Source organism: Erpetoichthys calabaricus, chromosome 14 (genome assembly GCF_900747795.2).
Source record: "Erpetoichthys calabaricus chromosome 14, fErpCal1.3, whole genome shotgun sequence".
NCBI lineage: Eukaryota > Metazoa > Chordata > Cladistia > Polypteriformes > Polypteridae > Erpetoichthys > Erpetoichthys calabaricus.
Genome location: NC_041407.2, coordinates 83,683,208 through 83,703,897, shown reverse-complemented (window position 1 = coordinate 83,703,897; position 20,690 = coordinate 83,683,208). Strand labels below are relative to the sequence as shown.

Here is a 20,690-nt window from a genome sequence, read left to right as displayed (position 1 = left end):
ATCTCGACTCTGACTCGGCCACTCCAGGACATTCACTTTGTTGTTTTGAAGCCATTCCTGTGTATCTTTGGCTTTATGCTTGGGGTCGTCACCTTGCCGGCTTTCCTCTAGGATTTCCCTGCATTTTGTTGCATTTTCTTGCACGCCTTCCAGAAGCTTCTGCAGAGGTGTATGCCCACAGCCTGATGCTGTCACCACCACAACCCTCAATGGTGCAGAAAGTGTGTTTTTGATAACGTGCAGTGTTCAGACATGGTGTTTACTCAGAAGACGCAGTGGTTCCATACATAAATCAACATGGAACCTCTGCTGCTGCGTGCTGTGTGTGGTGCTCAATGGCCGGTAGAAATGAGTGGTGGTCCTGCTGCCTGGCTGTCTTCGTGTGGCAGGTAGGCAGCAGCGGCAGTCGCAGTGTGACGCAGTCCAGTTTGTTCCTCTTGCCATCGGAAGTGGCGGTACTCCCAGGCGAATGTTGCTTTATGTGCGTCAGCTACACGAACGCATTCAGCACCACGATCAGCCAATGCTGGCACCTCACTTTCGTTTTCGATCTCCATCTCCAGATCACTTGCATTAAAATCAGAGTCCGACGAGTCAGAGTTCGATTTAGTGATAATGTGCAAAAAATCGTCTGTGCAGTATTTTACTTTGTGCATTCCCTTTGGTTCCTCACCAGATGTCGATGGTTGTTTGCTCTATGCTACTCAAGCACGTGCAGGGAGATTAAGGTCAAATTAATGAGGCTAACTTTCCTTCTAGCAAAGGGAGTCGCACTAAAATGTGACAGTGATTTTCATCGCAGTTTACTGCTGATTACTCTCCTCTACCCCTGAATTTCACCAAATGTTGACCTCGTCCCTGAAAGAGTTAAGGCGATCTCTAGCCAAGATGCTGTGTGTTTTTTTTCCCTCTTTGCTACTCTCCCATCAAGCTGTGACTGGTGAAACACCTGGGCACAGTTGTTGTCTGCACAGTCTCTCCGCTGTAGCTTGTAACTCCTTCAGAGTTCTCAGAGGGCTCCTGGTGGCCTCCCTGCCTCCCTCATCACCTTCTTGCGCAGTCACTCAGTTTTCATGGATGGCCTGCTCTACGCAGATTTACAGCTGTGCCACACTCTTCCCAATTGTTCATGATGGATTTCACTGGACTCAATGGGATTTGCGGTGACTTGGATATCTTCTTGTCTCCATCCTCTGACTTGTGCTTTTCAATCAGCTTTTCACAGAGTTGCTTGGAGTGGTCTTCATTATGTAGGTTAGGCCACCATACTGACTCACCACAAAGAGCATGTAGAGAACAATCAATGGAAAGCCCAGACGGGGGACCTCCATTGAACTAATTCTGTGACTCCTAAAACCAATTGGCTGTCCCAGTGATGGTTTAGGGGTGTCATATTAAAGGGGCTGAGTACTGATTTACCCAATCAATTGTTGTGTGTTTGATATTTGTAATTAATTTAGACCGTTTTGCAGAGATCTGTTTTCACTTTGACGTTAAAGGGTCATTTTCTGTTCATAAGTCAAAAAAATCAAATTAATTCCACTAAGATTCAATGTTGTATAATGATAAAAAATTCAGACGTGAGTGTCAGTAGGCTGTGCAGCCTAAGAGCCAAGTTACCCGAACTATTCTATAACATGTCAGTAATTATTTAGCACTCTGGTGCTGATCTTTCTGATCATAAAATAGGATATTATAATAGCAATTGACGAGAAGAATTCATAATTAATTACAGAATTACGGCATTTGAGGGTTCCTCTAGGGTGCCTCTGTCTCTTGCGCGATTTGGCTCTCTTAAGTTTCGAGTTTGGTATTTTTCCGTCCAGCCATGTTAGCTCTAGAAACACACACAGACGGACAGACATCCATCATCGACATATCAATGTTTTCGGTATCAAGGGACTCTAAAACGTCGAGATCTGTTGAAAACCAGAGATCGAAATTTTAAACAAAGCTAAAGCTTTTGCTCCTCCCTCATAGATGATAGGTTATGGTGGCGTAGGCCACAGAGCAAAAATGTGAAACTTTCCAAGGGTTGAGCACTTTTTATAGAAGCCATGCGACCTGTGAGTGTGTGTGTGTGTGTGTGTGTGTGTGTGTGGTCCTCATTCAGGGTGGGCTTGATGCCCGTATGTGTGTGTGTGTGTGTGTGTTCTTATGTGATACTATTTGTGTGTGCATAGCGGCCTGTCACAGTGTGTTTGTATGAGACCCCCAGTGTCTGGCATTGCCCATTGATGCAGGTGCCCGAGGACTTTGCTCTCCATTCTCTTATAACAGCTGCTCAATTCCCAGCTCCTGTCTCGTCCTCCTCGGCTTTGCACTCATCACAGGTTATTTAGGCAGGGCGGCTGGCACTTCTCAGCTGGATTCTTGAGCTTCAAGAAGGCTGGGAAGACATTTTACTCCCTTTGGTGCTTATGATACGCTGCAAATTGTGCTGTAATTGCGGACTGGGACTTACACTTCGTTTTAATTATATAAATACGTGTTTAAGCAAATAATTTTCACGTTATGATTATAGAACCTGGTAGTTCATTAGCAGTAATTAAACTCCACTTAAACTGTCAAAATCCCCAAGTCAGCGGCATTCACGCACAAACAGTCAGTGGACAGAAAGCCTATAAAAGAAGAGAAACGAGGAGATCACAAGCAAAGATCTCTATTTTTTTTTTTTAAACGTAGCTTTTTAAATCAGAGGAGTTTATTTGATGGCCGCCTTAGCAGTGGAAGAGAGAGTGCACAAACATCAAGAAGGGCATGAAGTGTTTGCCGGTTACTTTAACTTTATTAGGACCCCTCTTCGTGGACATTACCATTCTTAATGATGGCAGATGAAGCTTAAAATCATCCATAAGTATATAATTACACGCCTAGGTGATCTGACATTCTGCTGCTTCTCCATGGGGCAGCACAGTGGCTCACACATTCAGTGGTCTAGATTCAAACCCCCAAGTCTGTGTGGGGTCTGCACATTCTCTCCAAGTCGGTGTGGGGTCTGCACATTCTCCCTGGATCTCCATGTTTCCTCCTACTTCACAGAGACATGAGAAGTAAGTGATGTTAAGCTGGACAGCAGTGGCTTTTTGCCATATGGTAGAGTGAAAGCCAATCGAGGCTTTGCTTCTGCTTAATGTTCCCCAAACCCAAATTAGCCGAAGCAGCCTTATGGGGTGAAATCGAAGAAAGACAACAGAGAAAGATTGTCCTGATGATTTGTTGACAGCTGCAAAGGTACGAAATTCCCTTGACATGCAGTCACAGCTTAACCAGTTGTATTAATCTTTATTAATTTGTAATTACATTAATCATAAAATATTACAAGTTAACTGTATGCGCCATCCATCTGCCAGTTTAAATCTCCCATTTGGAAAACATTTTATCGTCCGTTAGTTTGTAATTAAATGGAAGGCAATCCTCAGATACGCATAATGAATTTATTTTAATGGATATTTAATTGATTTTAATGAAATATGACCCCCTGCGCTGTTCGTAGCTTTAAGGTGACATTTCCACTTGTATCTATGCTTGCCTTTATCTAAAGCACCATGTCTTCCTTCAGCTTTTAAGAATACTGTATCAAGCCAATTATCTTTATTCAGCTTTTTGACAGTCGCCGATGTTGAGTTTCCGCTTTGAATTCATTCAACCCCAGGGTCATCCAGTTGAGCACAAATGGGATTGTGTGGGTGCAAAACACATAATGACGGCTATTGGCTTGAAGGAATAGTCAGCATAAAGCCACCATTGTAGTCTGTGCAACTAAAGATGCCCTGTGGAACCAGTTTGAGGACTTGGAGTGAGCTGGCTGGACAGTACAGGACTACAGAATTGGGACCACCATATGCCCCATTTGGCGATCAGCCCCTTGATTTCATGTTTGCAGGTCTCCCCCCAGACTCTAAATGCTACATCATTCTACACAACTCGATATGATGTGGTAAATTATACAGCTAAGAATCTCAGGGGGTAACTGACTACATGATTTGCTTTTGCCTTTTCTTTGTTGTTCATCAATATCTTGTGTTTCCGAAGTACCTTAAGGTCACACAGCCAATCAACTCACAGATTCAACTGTCTAGATTCAAATCTCAGTCTGTGTGGAGTCTGTGTGGAGAGTAAAAGGAAGACCACTACATGAAAGTAAAGGAGAAACATCAAACTGACATCAGTGCCCGACAAGCATCTCCTCCATTTGAACAGTCACAAACCCTCTCTTTCCTTACAGGTGCCATTGCTCTTCCCTGTTTGTGGACGCCCCAAAATCATGCAGGTCTGCACTATGCACATTTTAGGACACTTCCCAGTCTGTACATTAGAACCATATTGAAGAGAAAAGACCATTCAGCACACAAAAATCACCTAATTTCGAGTCGAGATTCGAAGTTTCCTAAAGTCCCGTTCTATGTATGTGTAATAATAATCATCTTCTTCTTTCAGCTGCTCCCATTAGGGGTTGCCATAGCGGATCATCTTCTTCCATATCTTTCTGTCCTCGTCATCTTGCTCTGTCACACCCATCACCTGCATGTCCTCTCTCACCACATCCATAAACCTTCACTTAGGCCTTCCTCTTTTTCTCTTCCCTGGCAGCTCTATCCTTAGCATCCTTCTCCCGGTATACTCAGCATCTCTCCTCTGCACATGTCCAAACCAACACAATCTCGCCTCTCTGACTTTGTCTCCCAACCGTCCAACTTGAGCTGACCCTCTAATGTCCTCATTTCTAGTCCTGTCCATCCTCGTCACACCAAATGCAAATCTTAGCACTTTAACTCTGCCATCTCCAGCTCTGTCTCCTGCTTTCTGGTCAGTGCCACCGTCTCCAACCCATAATAATAATAATGCTTTACATTTATATGGGGACAGATCGGTGGCTCAGAGGTTAGGGATCTGCTCCAGCAATCGGATTCTATTTCAATGGGCCCTTGAGCAAGGCCTGCAATTGCTTCATCCTGGGTGTGATGTTTATCTGCGTCCAGCCCTGCAAGCAGAGAAAACTTGGGGCTTGGTGGTAGGATTGGCACTCCAGCTACCGTAAAGAACCTCACCCCGTTCCAGTGCGGTGCTGAGGTGTCACCCACTGCTCTCGGGTCCCAGTCCAGGTGGTTTGGCGTGTGGTGGGTGCAGTAGCACGCCGTAATTAGCACCTGCTCCCAACCTTGTGATTTTCTCACTACTCCAAGCTCTCTCCACACATGAAGACCTGTGATACGAACCCACTGCGCCTTTCTGTGAAATCTCTCTTTAAGAAGTTGGAATTTGTGCTCCCGTGTTCTTGTCAAAAAAGCAGGTATGACACTGAATGACATTACTGCACTGAGGTTGCATGTGTCTTTGTTAACAAAATATTTACCTTGAGAGATGGCAACTTTTGAACTTTACAACTCTGCGGGCAGGGACAATTTAACTCTTAATTCAACGAGGGTGCAAAACCAACTGCAAATCAAACATGTGATATTTTTGTTTTTTTTATTATGGATATTTTTGTTGTGCGTGACCTACAGCTTCTTGATGAAAGAGCTGTTAGAGAATGACAGTGCCCTCCATAATGTCTGGGACAAGGACACGTTTTTCTGTGATTTCACCCGCTGCGCCACAGTTTAAAATTCCAAATCAAACAATTCAGACTTTGTGATTAAAGTCCATGTTATAGACTTTCATTCAGGGGTCTTGGCATACATTTTGGTCACACCGTGTAGGAATGACAACACTTTTTCTACACAGTCCCCCCATTTCAGGGAATCATAATGTTAGGGACACTAGCATCACAGGTGTTTGTGATTCCTCAGGTGGGTTTCATTGCTTCATAAGATACCTCGCCTTGTTTCTACCCTTTGGAGTCTGTAGTTGCCATCGTTCAACATGAGGATAAGAGCTGTGCCAATGGAAATCAAAGAAGCCATTGTGAGGCTGAAAGGAAACATTGGTAATTTGCTGGGTACAAATTGTACAGAACGTCTTATGCCGGCGGCCGTACCACCTGCACTTCAGAACAGGTCGTCCACCTGCAGCTAAGCGCAATGCTCCAATCCACTGCAGGGGGTGCTGTGCTGTAAAAATGGTGCCGTCCTTCGGATGAGATTTAAAACTGAGATCCTGTTGTCATGAAAGATCCCTGAACATCTTCGGAAAAGAGTAGAGAGTAGGGTGTCCCCCAGTGTCTTGGCTCACTTGCCCGCTGTTTCCCTATGCATTCTGGCCCCTAATCATCCTCTGCCTCTAACTGGCCATCTCTCTCACCCCATCGCCACCTAAGAGCTAATACGTGGTGAGTATACTGGCGTGAGAATGGCTGCCATCGCATCATCTGCTACACATTGGTGGTGGTTGAAGTGACTCCCCAGTGTCTATGTGAAACACTCTGAGTATCTAAAAAAGTGCTATATAAATGTTATAAATTCATACAAACAGTTTTAGTAGTAGTAGTAGTTTATTTATATAGCGCCATTCACAGACAAAAGGTCACAGAGCGCTAAACAGCAAATACAGTACAAATATAACAGTTAAAACAAAACATAAACAAAACCAATAAAAAACAATTAATAAACAAACTGGGACTATTTAGCATGGATTTAAAGCTTGTTTAAAAAGAAATGTTTTTAGTCTGCGGTGGGTTGGCACCCTGCCCAGGATTGTTTCCTGCCTTGTGCCCTGTGTTGGCTGGGATTGGCTCCAGCAGACCCCCGTGACCCTGTGTTCGGATTCAGCGGGTTGGAAAATGGATGGATGGATGGATGGATGTTTTTAGTTGTTTTTTAAAAAGAATCAACAGACTCGATGCCACACAGACTACAAGGCAGGCTATTCCATAGTCTTGGTGCCACAGACTGAAAGGCACAATCCCCACAGGTTTTTAGCCGAGTGCGTGGGACAACGAGAAGGCCCTGTTGCCCAGATCTTAAAGTCCGGCAAGCTGTATGGCGTTGGAGCAGGCTGGTTAGGTCCTCAGGAGCTTGTCCATGCAAAGCTCTGAAAGTAAGTACCAAAACTTTAAAATGAATTCTATAAAACACTGAGAGCCAGTGCAGTATGTGCAAAATGGGGGTGATATGATCACTCCGGCTAGCGTGAGTTAGGAGCCTGGCAGCTGCATTTTGAACTAACTGAAGGCGTGAGAGAGCGGACTTGCTCAAACCTGTAATGAGAGCATTACAGTAATCAAGCCATGAGGAAATAACAGCATGAACAAGCATCACCAATTCTGATTTTGAAACAACATTTCTTAGTTTTGAGAGATTTCTTAAATGAAAGAAACACGAGCGGCTGACTGACCTTACATATTCATCAAGTGTCAGGGACACTTACACTATCGGATGGTCAATGGTGGTGTAAGCATTGTATTTCCATGTCATAGACACGAGAGCCCAGACCTATACACTGGTTTGGTTTGGTTGTAGCGTGTGGCAGAGAGCTGCATGCGCTCTTAAGGGCACTACGACTGAGCCACTCTGGGCGTCACACCACACAACTAATGGAAATAGGAATTCCTACAGCTCCCTGAGGATTTCGTAAAGCCTGTGTCACATTAGACAACCTTTACAGTGATTTTCAGTCTTCCTCTTCATTTATTTAATCATAGCCTATTGGAAACAGTTGGTTGGCACCCTCCCGTGAAGATGATCGCCTACTATAATAGACAAACTAGTCAGTGACTGGCTACGATAAAATCAAACAGGTTTGATTTTCTGTTTGGGTAGAGGGGTGGGTGGTCTCTTTGTGTGCAAGAGTTAAGAACCAGAGAGCATTATAATACATAGACTGTAGCGACGAGGAGGCTGAATGTGCCACAGCTATTAACCCCTCATAAAGCAACGGTACAGTGCAGGCTCTGTCAGGCAGCATGGGGGCTATGGGCCTCACAAACAGAAGAGAAGCTGGTCTGCCTTATAACTCGTACAGTATTTTACATACTGTAACAGAATGGAAAAAAAGAAATACAGGGCAGAGATTGCCGCTTCACCTGCTGCATTTGGTAACATGTTGTAAAGCGGCGGCTCCATCAGACAGCACGCTATTGGCTCTCAAAAAGAAGGGGCGAGCACAACTGTGCCGAAAGATCGGCGCTCAGTCAGTAAACGTGATTTGGTCTGCAATTTTCAGTCATGTAATTTGACATGGTGCAGCGACAAGATCGGCGACTGTGGTCGGCAAATCTGACATAGTCCATGAAATTCGGACGTGAGCTTCTGTGGGCTTTGTACCCTGGGAAGCAACTATTCTATAACATGTCAGTAATTATTTACCGCTCTGATGCTGATCTTTCTGATCATAATATAGATCACTATGATAGCAATTGCCAAGAAGAGTTCATAAATAATTGCAGAATTACAGTATTTGAGGGTGCCTCTAGAGTGCCTGCTGTCTCTTGACTCAAAAACTAATCAGTACATCGTCATCTCATAACAGGCTTAAGTTTCGAGTTTGGTATTTTTCCATCCGACCATTTTAGCTCTAGAAACTGTGACACACAGACACACACACAGACAGACACACACCCATCATCGAGATATCAATGTTTTTGTTATCAGGGGACCCTAAAACAGCAAGATCTGTCAAAAACCAGAGATCGAAATTTTTGACAAATCGAAAACTTTCGCTCCTCCCCCATAGATGGTACATTATGGGGGGGGGGGGGAGTGGCATCGATTTAAGATTGCGTAAGTGAAGGCTACAACTGAAACTCGTAGGAAAGGCCTGTAAGTGTGATGCTAGCCTTGTCCTTCAGACATTATCTAGAGTGATGGTCTTCCAAAAGGTCATACCAGTTTTGTATTTGTCTCTTCAGGTCTACAGGACATCTTTGAAGTACTTCTTGCCATCCTTGAGTGAGCTGCAAGATGTGCTGTGTGTAACAGCAAGATTTCAAAGGTTGCTAGCTCAAGTCCTGTTACAGAGGGGATCATACTCCATTGGGCCCTTGAGCAAGAAAAAATGCTCCAAGGGAGCTGTACAATGGCTGACCCTGCACTCTGACCCCCATACGTCATTCCCCTCGAGAATTAATCTAGTGTATCAAATCATACAAAATCAGAAACTATCAGGTTAGCTGCAGTTTCTCTCAGTATAGGGTGCGTAAATACACTCCACACACCCCATTGGCCACCATTACTTGGCTGCAATGGGGACGTGCCAGAAGTTCAAATGATATATGAAATAAGATGGATCAGTACTAGCAGACAAAGCTGCCAACTGAGAGGCATTGCTACAACAAATTTGATAGGCTAAGGTGTTCAAAAAGGTTGCATCTGAGCACCAGAGTTGAGTGAATTGAACAACAAGTCTTAACAGTTACGTGATGAGCCATCCCTTCAATAATGGTTGGGTGTTGTGCATGCCACTCAAAATAAGAACCCTTTTCTAAGATGGGAAAGATACTGCATGTCAAAACAGATGAAGAACTGCGCTGCTTGGTGCAGGCAGTGTGGCTCAGTGCTTAAGGCTTTGGACTTCAATCCCTGAGACCCTGAGTAAGTCATATGACCTGCCTGTACTCCAAGTACAACTGTATCATAAATGTTGTAAGTCATCTTGGATAAAGGCATCGGCCAAATAAGTAAATGAAAATGGCTTCATTATGCATTCTACACAGACAGTTCAAGGCATCAGATCATAGCCTTAATATAAGCTTGCTGCATCTGCATACAAGTGACAATCCTGTCACATGGGGCAGACATCTTGTTAGTTGGTTGCTGTGCTGTAATATTGATCTTTAATCTCTGCACAGTAAAATAACTATCATGACAAAGAAGGAGATCAGAAACTTCATTTAGGTTTTATTCTCCCTTAGTGATCAAAAAACCTCACTGGTTGATTTCTTTATTAATGTGGATGTTTTGGGGTTAATGGTTTTCAGTATTTGCAAAATGTTTCATGTTTTATAAGATGGGATTGTATATGGAGCTACATTATATGGCCAAAAAATGTGTGGACACCTGATCATCACTTCTTTCTTTATGAGCTTCTTGGACATCCTATTCCAAATCCATCAGACTTCATAAGGAGCTGGACCACCTTCAAACCCTCAAACTGCATTTGCAGCGATAACAGCCACCACCCTTCTTTTAAGGCTTTCAACAAGATTTTGGAATGTGTCTGCGGGAAGTTGTGCCTGTGAAGCCAAAAGAACATTTGTGGGGCCAGGTAGTGATTTTAGATGAGGGAATCTGCCTCACAATTAGCATTTGAGTTTGTACCAAAGATATTCTAAAGGGTTTGTGTTCAGAGCTCTGTACAGGCCAAACGAGCTCCTCCGCGTCACTATGGACCTGGCTTTGCGCACAGAGGCGCAGTCGTGCTGGAACAGAAAATAACCTTCTCCAAACTGTTGTCACAAAGTAGGAAGTGCATAATTGTCTAAAATGTCTTTTGGTTGCTGAAGCATTAACAGTACGCTTCACTGGAACCGAGGGTCCTGGCCTGAACAGCAGCTCCAGACCATTATCACAAACTTCACAGTAGGCACAATGTAGTCTGGAAGGTAGCATTTTCCTGGCATCCACCAAACCCAGATTTGCCCATCAGACTGAAAGAGAGTGAAGCGTGATTTATCACTCCAGAGAACACATGTCCACTGCTCCAAAGTGCAATGGCGGTAGGCTTTACACCACTCCAGCTGACGCCTGGCATTGTACATAGTGATGTCAGGCTTGGGTGCAGCTGCTCGGCCTTGAGATCCCATTTCATGAAGCTGCTGTTACAGAGTATTTGTGCTGATGTTGCTTCCATGGGCAGTTTGGACGATAGGTGATTTGTTTTACATGCTATGAGCTTCAATGCTCGGCAGCCCCGCTCTTTGAGATTGCATGTTCTACCCCAGGGGTGGACAATGTCGGTCCTGGAGAGCCACAGTATGTGCAGGTTTTTGTTCCAACCCAGTTCCTTAACTAGAACTCAATTATTGCTGATGAAGCACATATTGCATATGTGACATTTTGATGCTTCATTTTAGTGGTCTCGCTTGTTAAGGTTCTCCAACCTTAATTGCTTATTTCAATCTTAAACTGCTGCATTCAGTGTTTTAATTGCTCCTTATTAGCAATAAGATGTAAAAGACAAAGCAGCCAGCAGTTCTCCAGCTAGCTTTTTTCCAATTACATCTGTGTGTGTTCATCATGCACTATTTGATTTAATAAAACACTTAATAGAAAAATGTGACAGACTGAAAATGATCTGTTTTAGGCTTCAAATCATTTGGATGATATCCTTGGAAAGGAAAAAAATCTACGATATAAGAGCATTACATTGCACAGACTAACAAGCCATAAAATTAAATAAGGTCTGAGATTGGCAATGATTGGTTTCTAATTAAGCAATTGGGTTGGAATGAAAACCTGTAGCCACTGCGGCTCATCAGGACCGACATTGCCTACCCCTGGTCTACCCCTTCGTAGCTGAGCTGTTGTTGCTCCTAGATACTTCCATAGTTGACCAGGGTAGATCTAGCAGAGCAGAAATTTCACATACCGACTTGTGGCAAAGGTGGCATCTTATGACAGCGCTACGTTTAAAGTCATCTGCTATTCCGTACGACACGTTGTACTGCCAGTGTCTGTCAATGGAGACTGATTGGCTGTGCGCTGCACAAAATGAACACACACGACAAAATGAAAGATTTGGGCATCCACCCTGTATACTTGAAAAAATGTTGGTTACGCTGGTCTTCACAGCCATGAGCTCGAAACAGAACTGAGGGAAAAAGAAAATGGCTGCCACATATAGTTGGTAGACGGGAAGTGATGTAACGAGAGAACAGCATTCTGGGAACCAGAAATGACATCAGAAGGAGTTGGGCCCTTCAGGACCAGAAGAAAAAGTGATGATGTTGGCCATCTTCTGAGGGCTGGAAGTAGCTGTAGGATGAGGGTTCGTCAGCTGGTCTGCAGGGAAAGAGGAGAAAGAGTTAGAGGGCAGTGCCATCCCATGGTCTGGTAAGAACGTACACGTATTCAAGCCCATAAACTGTCCCCCAAGTGCATGTGTGTAACAGCTGATAGTATGCACCTATTAACAGCAAAGACATGACCTGAAGAATCTGGAGGGGTGTCCACATTCTTTTGGCTTACAAGTGGGGTTGAGGCCTTCATATTGAGAGCAAAGGACTTTTGGATGTTAAGCGTCAGTCCTCAGCCGTCCTTAGCAATGCCTTGGTGGTGTTAATCATCATGTCAGTGTTGCCTATTGAAGAACTTCTCCACCTGTTTCACCGTCAGTTAGGCCTTCAGGGGATTGGACTTGCTCAGAATGCCAGGAGAAGCTGTAGCTGCCTGCAAAAGTTATTTAAAATGAATGTCAGAATGCGGGAAAACAAGTAAAAGTCAGCTCACAAATGAGCAGTGGGGGCAAGGCAAGACATAGCGTATGGAGGAAAAATAAAACAACAAAAAAATTCCAAGACATATCAAGGTTTTAAGGTGAGAAGGTCTCACTGGTGGCCAAAGTTTGCTTTAAATTTTCTGCCTAAAAGCTGATGAGCTTCAGGGAAGTGCATCATGGATACAGTCGCTGAACCACAAGAGATGGAACTAACAAAATGGGCATGACATCCTGACGTCTTCGGCAACCTGAAGCACAGAGCTGTGGGATTGGGCTTACTCGTAAGTTTGTGTTGGAACTGCCTCGGGTTCAATGGCTTGTCTTGATTTCTTTTAGCTGTGTACACACCATGCCGGCACGTGTCATGATTTACACTCCATTCCAATCTTGCTTGCACATTTGCATCTGCTTTTCCCTTTTTCCATATTTAATTTTACCAGTTCATTGTTTTTTGCCTTGTCTTGTAAAACTTGAGTCCAAGAGAGCATTGTCTCCAATTTCTGCTTGCCACTTAGAAGCCATTGCTGCTTTCAGTGACGTCACAAATAGAGGGAGAGAGCTGTGGCAGAGCCAACATTTGTCTAGTTCTCGTGCCAGGCTCTTTTTGGACTTCCTGATTCTCACTCAAATGGCTTCAGATTTTCAGGAAGGCCTTAATATGCCTTCATTTTTGTTTCATGATTTGTTTCTAATTTTACTGTTATGACAGTGAGGTCATTGTCTGTGCCATTTTGTAGGATTGTTTTTGGGGTACTGCTATCAGCTCCTTTTTCTAAAGATACGTCATATTTGTAGGCTGTGATTCCTTACCATAATTTTGTTTTTAATTGGTCTTTTCTTCTTTAAGGCCATGTCACACAGTGATTTTCCACTGTAGGCTTCATTTACATGATCTTAGTGAGTTGGCAGCAGTCCCATTACCCAGCTCCCCACCTTCCAATCTTGTAGTATGACATAACCAGCAACTCCCTCCAGAAACATCATTCAGGTGTGATAAAGATGACTCTGAGACATCATAAAGGTGAAAATATTAAACAGATCTTAACAGATCGGAGTCCAAAATTGAACTGACTCATTGACTTTAAGATGGCGGCTTTAAAGGCCAGGGGAGCAAGTGATGTCATCAGGGCCAGAGCCAGAAGTGACGTCATCTGGACCGTAAGTGACATCATCTGCAGCGCCGAAACCAGAAGTGATGTCATCAATAGTGCCGGAACCAGGTGGGATTTCCCAAGAATGGTCTGTAAGGGATTGAGAGAGACAATTAGTGCACCTCGCTGCCCCCTGGTCAGGCATGGAATTACAATTATTCAGGCCCTTTAGTTGTCTCCTATTCGCACGTGTGTGACACAGGTTAGCTTTTGTGTTCAGTCATAGGGGTGAGCTCAGTGTTCATGAGAGCTGACAGCCAGTGAATACTCATGTGGAAGTACCATGCGTAGAATGTGAAGACGAGGAATATGGAACACAGGTGTTTTAAACCTCACGAACAGAAGAGAAGCTCGTCTGTCTGATGTCTCATGTTTTATGCAGCACGACAGAATGGAAAAAGAAAAAGGCAATGAGATTACGGTTGAACTTGCTGTACTTGTCAGCCCTTCCCACAGCACCGGCTCCCACTATTGGCCATCAGGACTGTGCAGCCAATTACAGAAGTGCATAATTAGTTTAATTTCTCATGTTCTTGCTAGTTACTGATAAACAGGACCCTTGGAGTCAGGATTCTGCTACACTTGGTTGTACTGCTTCTCTTATCAATGCTTGTCCTTGGGCTAAAGTAGCAGCAGGACTGGGTCACAGAACAAGTGGCTTTAATTAAAATGCTGTCTAAGAGGGCCAAAGGCAAACTGTTAACAAGGACAGAAGTCATTCAATATATAAACATATAATTCTATATATAATCAATTAGTGAAAATCACATTTATCAGTAAAAACCAACTCTTACAGGATATACACAGTGTGTAACCTTTATACCCTTGTTTAATTTAAACGTATTTATTTTTCCTGGATGATTATTTTTGTAACCTTACTTAAGTGGCGCTCATTGATTCTGTGTAGAGACAGTTTGTAGTTAACCTTTGTACAGTGATCCCTCGCTATATCGCGCTTCGCCTTTCGCGGCTTCACTCTATCGCGGATCTTATATGTAAGCATATTTAAATATATATCGTGGATTTTTTGCTGGTTCGCGGATTTCTGAGGACAATGGGTCTTTTAATTTCTGGTACATGCTTCCTCAGTTGGTTTGCCCAGTTGATTTCATACAAGGGACGCTATTGGCAGATGGCTGAGAAGCTACCCAACTTACTTTTCTCTTTCTCTCTCTTGCGCTTTCTCTGATCCTGACGTAGGGGATGTGAGCAGGGGGGCTGTTCGCACACCTAGACGATACGGACGCTCGTCTAAAAATGCTGTAAGATTATCTTCACGTTGCTACCTTCTGTGCAGCTGCTTAGTGAAGCGACATGCTGCACGGTGCTTCGCATACTTAAAAGCTCGAAGGGCACGTATTGATTTTTGCTTGTTTGTTTTTCTCTGTCTCTCTCTCTCTCTCTCTCTCTCTCTTTCTCTGCTCCTGACGGAGGGGGTGTGAGCTGCCGCCTTCAACAGCTTTGTGCCGCAGTGCTTCGCATATTTAAAAGCCAAACAGCCCTATTGATTTGTTTGCTTTCTCTATCTTTATGACGGTCTCTGCTCCTGACGCGCACTCCTTTGAAGAGGAAGATATGTTTGCATTCTTTTAATTGTGAGACAGAACTGTCATCTCTGTCTTGTCATGGAGCACAGTTTAAACTTTTGAAAAAGAGACAAATGTTTGTTTGCAGTGTTTGAATAATGTTCCTGTCTCTCTACAACCTCCTGTGTTTCTGCACAAATCTGTGACCCAAGCATGACAATATAAAAATAACCATATAAACATATGGTTTCTACTTCGCGGATTTTCTTATTTCGCGGGTGGCTCTGGAACGCAACCCCCGCGATGGAGGAGGGATTACTGTATTCCTAAATTTTATTTTGCCTCCAATTAGTTTATCATTTTTTGCAGGCCGACTCCCCTGCTTCATTCCAGTCCTGTTTAGGTAGGACTCAGCCCCATATGCCAGGCCATGCTTATACGTCTAAAAACCTAACGCCCTTTCACAGGCTCATAGATTCATCGTGTGCCATCCACTTCTGGCTAACTTTGTTGTCAGCCTGTTAATGGCCTTTCTTCTCAGCTCACTTGTATTCCCACAGTCAGTTCTTCAGGTTGCATCTATGCTAGTTCTAACCGACAGTAAGTACAACATTTAGCTTTTATAGTATTGCCTTTTTTCTGAGTATATGTCCACCTTATAAAAGTACACAGGTCTGTGTGTTTGTATGGTTGCTATCTCTCTGTCATACCAACAGATGGCAGAACATAAACATTTGTAGTAATAAAATGCATCGCATTTGTCATTGCAACAGATTTCACATCACAAACATTTGTATTACTTCTGTAGTAATAAAATGCATTATGGTTGCCATTCCAACAGATGGCGCATCACAAACTTTAACAGTTTTTGCAAATCCCATAAAAAATGGCATGTGATTGAGACACATGCATTGCATTTGTCATTCCAACAGATGACACACACACATACAAACATTTTTAGTAATGATACATTTTAGTACTACAGATGTTTATGATGCATTACAAACTACGTTCCAATAGATGCTGCACTGCAAATGTTAATGCTGAGGTCTACGCTGATTATTTAAGTTTCAACCTGTCTTAGACAGGTAGCACAGCTCGTTTTTATCATAATATTATTACAACATCTTCTCAACACAAAGGAAACATTTTTTATTCCAAGACCTTTTTGTTGAATGATACAAGTTATTTTTTGAAATTTCCTGTCATTCTGCAAGTGGATGGGCTTAAACCATGGTGTTCAGTGACAGGTTTGCAGGGTGCGCCAAAATACAAGTTAGAATTAAGATCTATGGAGGAGCAGCGTGCACTCTTAAGGCACTCTCTGGGCACTTACCTTGGGATCTCCCAGTCATGCCTTGATGTGTTTCTAACCCTCTAAAGGATCATTATGGGTGCCATAGCTATTGCAGATGTTGAGAGTGTGTGTGTGTGTGTGCCTGTCTGCTTAACGCAGGGAGTTGGCTTCTCCTCATGTGTTTAATTGTCAAGCTGCTTGCCTGAATTGCTGTTTATATTGACACTTAGCAGCTCTTTATGCCAAGAGCTCCAACACCAAACGCCAAGGTACTGATGGACCTGTGTTGTCATCTCTTTCAGTATGCAGTGTGGCTCGTCCTGTGGGTTGGATGGAACTCCTTCATCATCTGCTTCTACCTGGAGGTTGGTCAACTGTCACAGGTATGTTTAGTGGGCTGAAGACCCTGGTTTGACAGCATGGTGGTACAGTGCTCAGTGCTGCTGCCTCACAGCTAGGCCTAGTCGTTATCTTTGTAATGTCTGCATGTTCTCCTTGTGCACAAGTTGTTTTTTCTCCCACATCCTAGACATATGTACACTCACTGAGCAGATTCTTAGAACCACTATACCAATACTGGTAGGGCCCCCATGTACTCTCAAAACAGCCTCAGTTCTTTATGGCATGGATTCCACAAGATGATGCAAACATTCCTTTGAAATTCTTGTCTATGGTTGCGTCACGCAAATTTAAAAGATTTGTCAGCTGCACATTCATGCAATGAATCTCCTGTTCTGCCATTTTTTGCTATTGGAGTCAGATCCGATGACTGGGAAGGCCAGTGAAGAACAATGAACTCATTGTCATGTTCATGCATAAATTTGGCCATTTCACATGGTGCGTTATCATGCTGTAAGTAACCATTAGAAGATGGCTAAAGTGTGGCCATGAAAGGATGCACATGATCAGCAACAATACGTAACTAGGCCAAGGCATTCAAGCAAAGATTGATTTGTATGAACAATCCCAAAGAAAACATTCCCCACACCATCACACCACCATCACCACCAGCCTGGACTGTTGACACAAGACAGTTTGGGTCATGGATTCATGCTGTTGGCACCAAACTCTGGCCCTACTATCTGTGTGCCTCAGTAGAAACTACGATTCATCAGACCAGGCTACTGTCCAGTTTTGGTGAGCCTGTGCCCACTGCAGCCTTAGCTGACAGGAGTGGAACTCGACGTGGTCTTGTGCTGTTTTATCCTATCTGTCTCAGGGTTTGACGTGTTGTGTATTCTGAGATGCTTTCCTGCTCACCACAGTAGTGCAGAGAGGTTTTCTGAGTTACCGTAGCCTTTCTGTCATCTCAAACCAACAAGGCATTTCCATCCATAGAACGGATGCTCACTGCATGTTTTTTACCTTTTTGCACCATTCTGAGTGAACTTTAGAGACTGTTGTGCGTGGAAATCCCAGAAGATGTCAGCAGTTACAGAAACACTCCAACCAGCCCGTCCGGCACCAGCAATCCTACCACCGTTGACATCACATTTTTTCCCCACGCTAGTTTTTGATGTGAACGTTAACTGAAGCTCCTGACGTGTACCTGCAGGATTTTATGCATTGAGCTGCTGCCATGTGATTGGCTGATTGGATAATTGCATGGATAAGCAGGTGTTCCTAATAATTTACCCAGTGTGTGTAAATCATGTTGATTAGAAAGCCCAAATTGTGGATGTGTCCTGGACTGATGGATCTAAAATTGTGATCTTGGTAAGCAAACTGAAAACCATACAGTAAGTGGAGTGTGGGTCACCTTAAAAAAATTCAAAACAGGCCAAAAGATCTCAGTAAGACATGTATGGCAGTGACAGATGGGCTACTGAGGATGGCACCTGTGGTTACCTCTGCTGCCTCACACCTTCAGCCTCCTCATTTAAAATGGCATGCCGTGCAGAGTCTGTCCATTATCCATCCAGAGTTGTCCAGTTCTTACGCTGCCGAGATTGGCTTCAGGCCCGGTGACCCAAAAATAGATTGAATGGGTTTCAAAATGAATGGTTAGCTGGGCCGTTCTCCACATGAATAGCCCCAAATGCATTTTGTAAATTGAGTTCTTGGCTTTGTTTTTAGTTTTAGAGTTGCCAATTAACCTAACGTGTGCAGCAGAAACCAGAGTGTCAGGAATAAAACCCCGTTTTGTATTTGTCGACTCCCCACGCGCACCCCTCCCTTTCGCTTAGTACTTTAATTAATAACATTCTTACTTTTGCATGCCGGTGCTACTGCCTTTTGGATTCAGCATCCTGGGTATAAGTCCCATTGTCTCTGTTGGCTTTGCGTGTTCTCCCTGTGCATGTGTTGGTTTTCTTTGGGACGCTCAAGTTTTTCTCTTACATCCCCAAAGAAATGCGGCTTTGGGTCATTTGTGACTCCAAAATGGCCAACAGTGTGAGTGTCGACGTGCATTAGACTGGTGTTGTTGCACATTTTCTGTGGAAGTGTTTCCTACCTTTCGAAATCTTTTTTGTGTACAGTCAGGTGTCATTTCAATGTTTTTGTATTTGACGATTCTAAATATTTGATTATTTTTGCTATTAACTATTGTTATCACATTTATAAAGTTAAGTCTTACTTGTTTCAGCATTTGCAATGACATCATTTTATGCTTCCATTACCATGGTTGCGTTGCACCGTTGCTGGGGTGGCGTGGCTTTTGGCAATCGTGTTTTTGAGTGATGAGTGACATTGTCGACAATGTATAAGCAGGTGCTGCGTATCGCTCATCGTCCAGGTTTTCATTTTCTTTTCTTAATGTTTGCTTTATTTCAGGTTGTTAATTTAAAGCATAAGTTCAATATTTTCAATTTATGGCCTCACAGTCATGGTGTGTATTAGTTTGCCAAATGAAGTTGTATTCTGAAGTGAAGCTTATTTCATAAATTTACATCTTAAATTTACATCGTAAATAAAGATTGCATCTTGCCTGAAGAAGGAGCCTGAGCTGCCTTGTAAGCCTGCATATTGTAATCTTTTTAGTTAGCCAATTAAAGGTGTCATTTTGCTTGACTTCTCACTACATTCATAATGGCTAACGTGGTACAACACCCCAGTACTTCATAAATTTTAACAAATATTATAATGGAGCTAATGAGTATCGGGGTCCCATTATGAAGAAAAACCTTAAAATGTACTCATTTTTCAAGCCAAAAATATTATGGAGCATTGCTCATGTGTTTTGTCTTGATAGAGTAATATATTACTTTACCTTCCCCTTTTGTATTATTAATATGTAGCCTTTGTCAGAATGCCTCAAATCTCCCAGACTTACCACTGTTTATAAGGTATTATAGTATATAACTTCTCCCCACCTTCCCTTCTACATTTATAACCTCAGGCAATTAGGTGTAGTAAAAGACAAGCAGGAGTTAAGTTACAATTTAAACAATGTATTATTGGTAATATTAATAAATAATAACAATATGCAAAGTACATTTGAATATCGCCAACCATACAACCTGAGAAATGGTGATGTGTAGTTTCAGGCGACACACAGACTTGTTTGTTACTTAAAATGTCTCTAGTTAAGGCATCATTGGTGGTCAGCTTTCTTCAGAACAGGCCGCATGCCTGTCTCAATATGGCTGCCGAGTTGGGCTCCTCATGGCGGTGGTGTGACAGAGAGATGCTTCTTCATGGCGATGGTCTAAGAGGATAGGGAGGGGTAAAGCAAGCAAATTTATAGATTCTCTGTCCAGACCCTACAGCCAATAGGGTGTTGTGGTACTTAGTAGCTTCTGATTTAAAACCAAACTAGCAACTTTAAATCAATAGAATTCCAGCACAATGGTTTCACACCTGCCCCCAGTGCCGTTTGTTAAGCTGATGCTTGTCAGCCAGGTAATTTGGCTTTCCTGTGGGGGCTGATTGAGAGAGGCCTGCCAGACTGGTTTTAGGCACTTTCCTCGACTCAGTCCTAAAGGAGGGCATCAAACCATTGCTGTTCTTATCAGTGATATAACACTAATATTAATAATAATAATAATAATTCTTTATATTTATATAGCGCTTTTCTCACTACTCAAAGCGCTCTCCACACAGGGAGGACCCGGGAAGCGAACCCACAATCTCCTTAGCACTTCCACTGTGCCACCTGTGAGGATACATTGCTTTGTCTAAGTTACAAATAAAGACATGCAAAATATTTATCAACTTATATTTCAAATTTCACACCACAAAAACGTGAACTGCAAAACAACATGTCCATGTCATTATAAGAAAGAAAACTCTGGACATGAGTGTCAGTAGGTTTTGTGCCCTAGGAGTCAAGTTACCCAAACTATTCTATAACATGTCAGTAATTATTTACCACTTTGATGCTGATCTTTCTGATCATAAATAGGTAATTACGATAACAATTGACAAGAAGAATTCATAAATAATTGCAGAATTACGGTA

General features: G+C 43.0%; 1 protein-coding gene across 2 annotated transcripts in view; it reads left to right on the top strand.

Moving 5' to 3' along the window:
• nkain1 (sodium/potassium transporting ATPase interacting 1) overlaps nt 1-20,690 on the top strand; it is a 451,861-nt gene that overhangs the window by 289,163 nt on the left and 142,008 nt on the right. For both annotated transcript variants that reach the window (XM_051919007.1, XM_051919008.1), the window contains exon 3: nt 16,592-16,672. In XM_051919007.1, the coding sequence (XP_051774967.1) occupies nt 16,592-16,672 (81 nt within the window). The remainder of the gene's footprint in view (nt 1-16,591; nt 16,673-20,690) is intronic.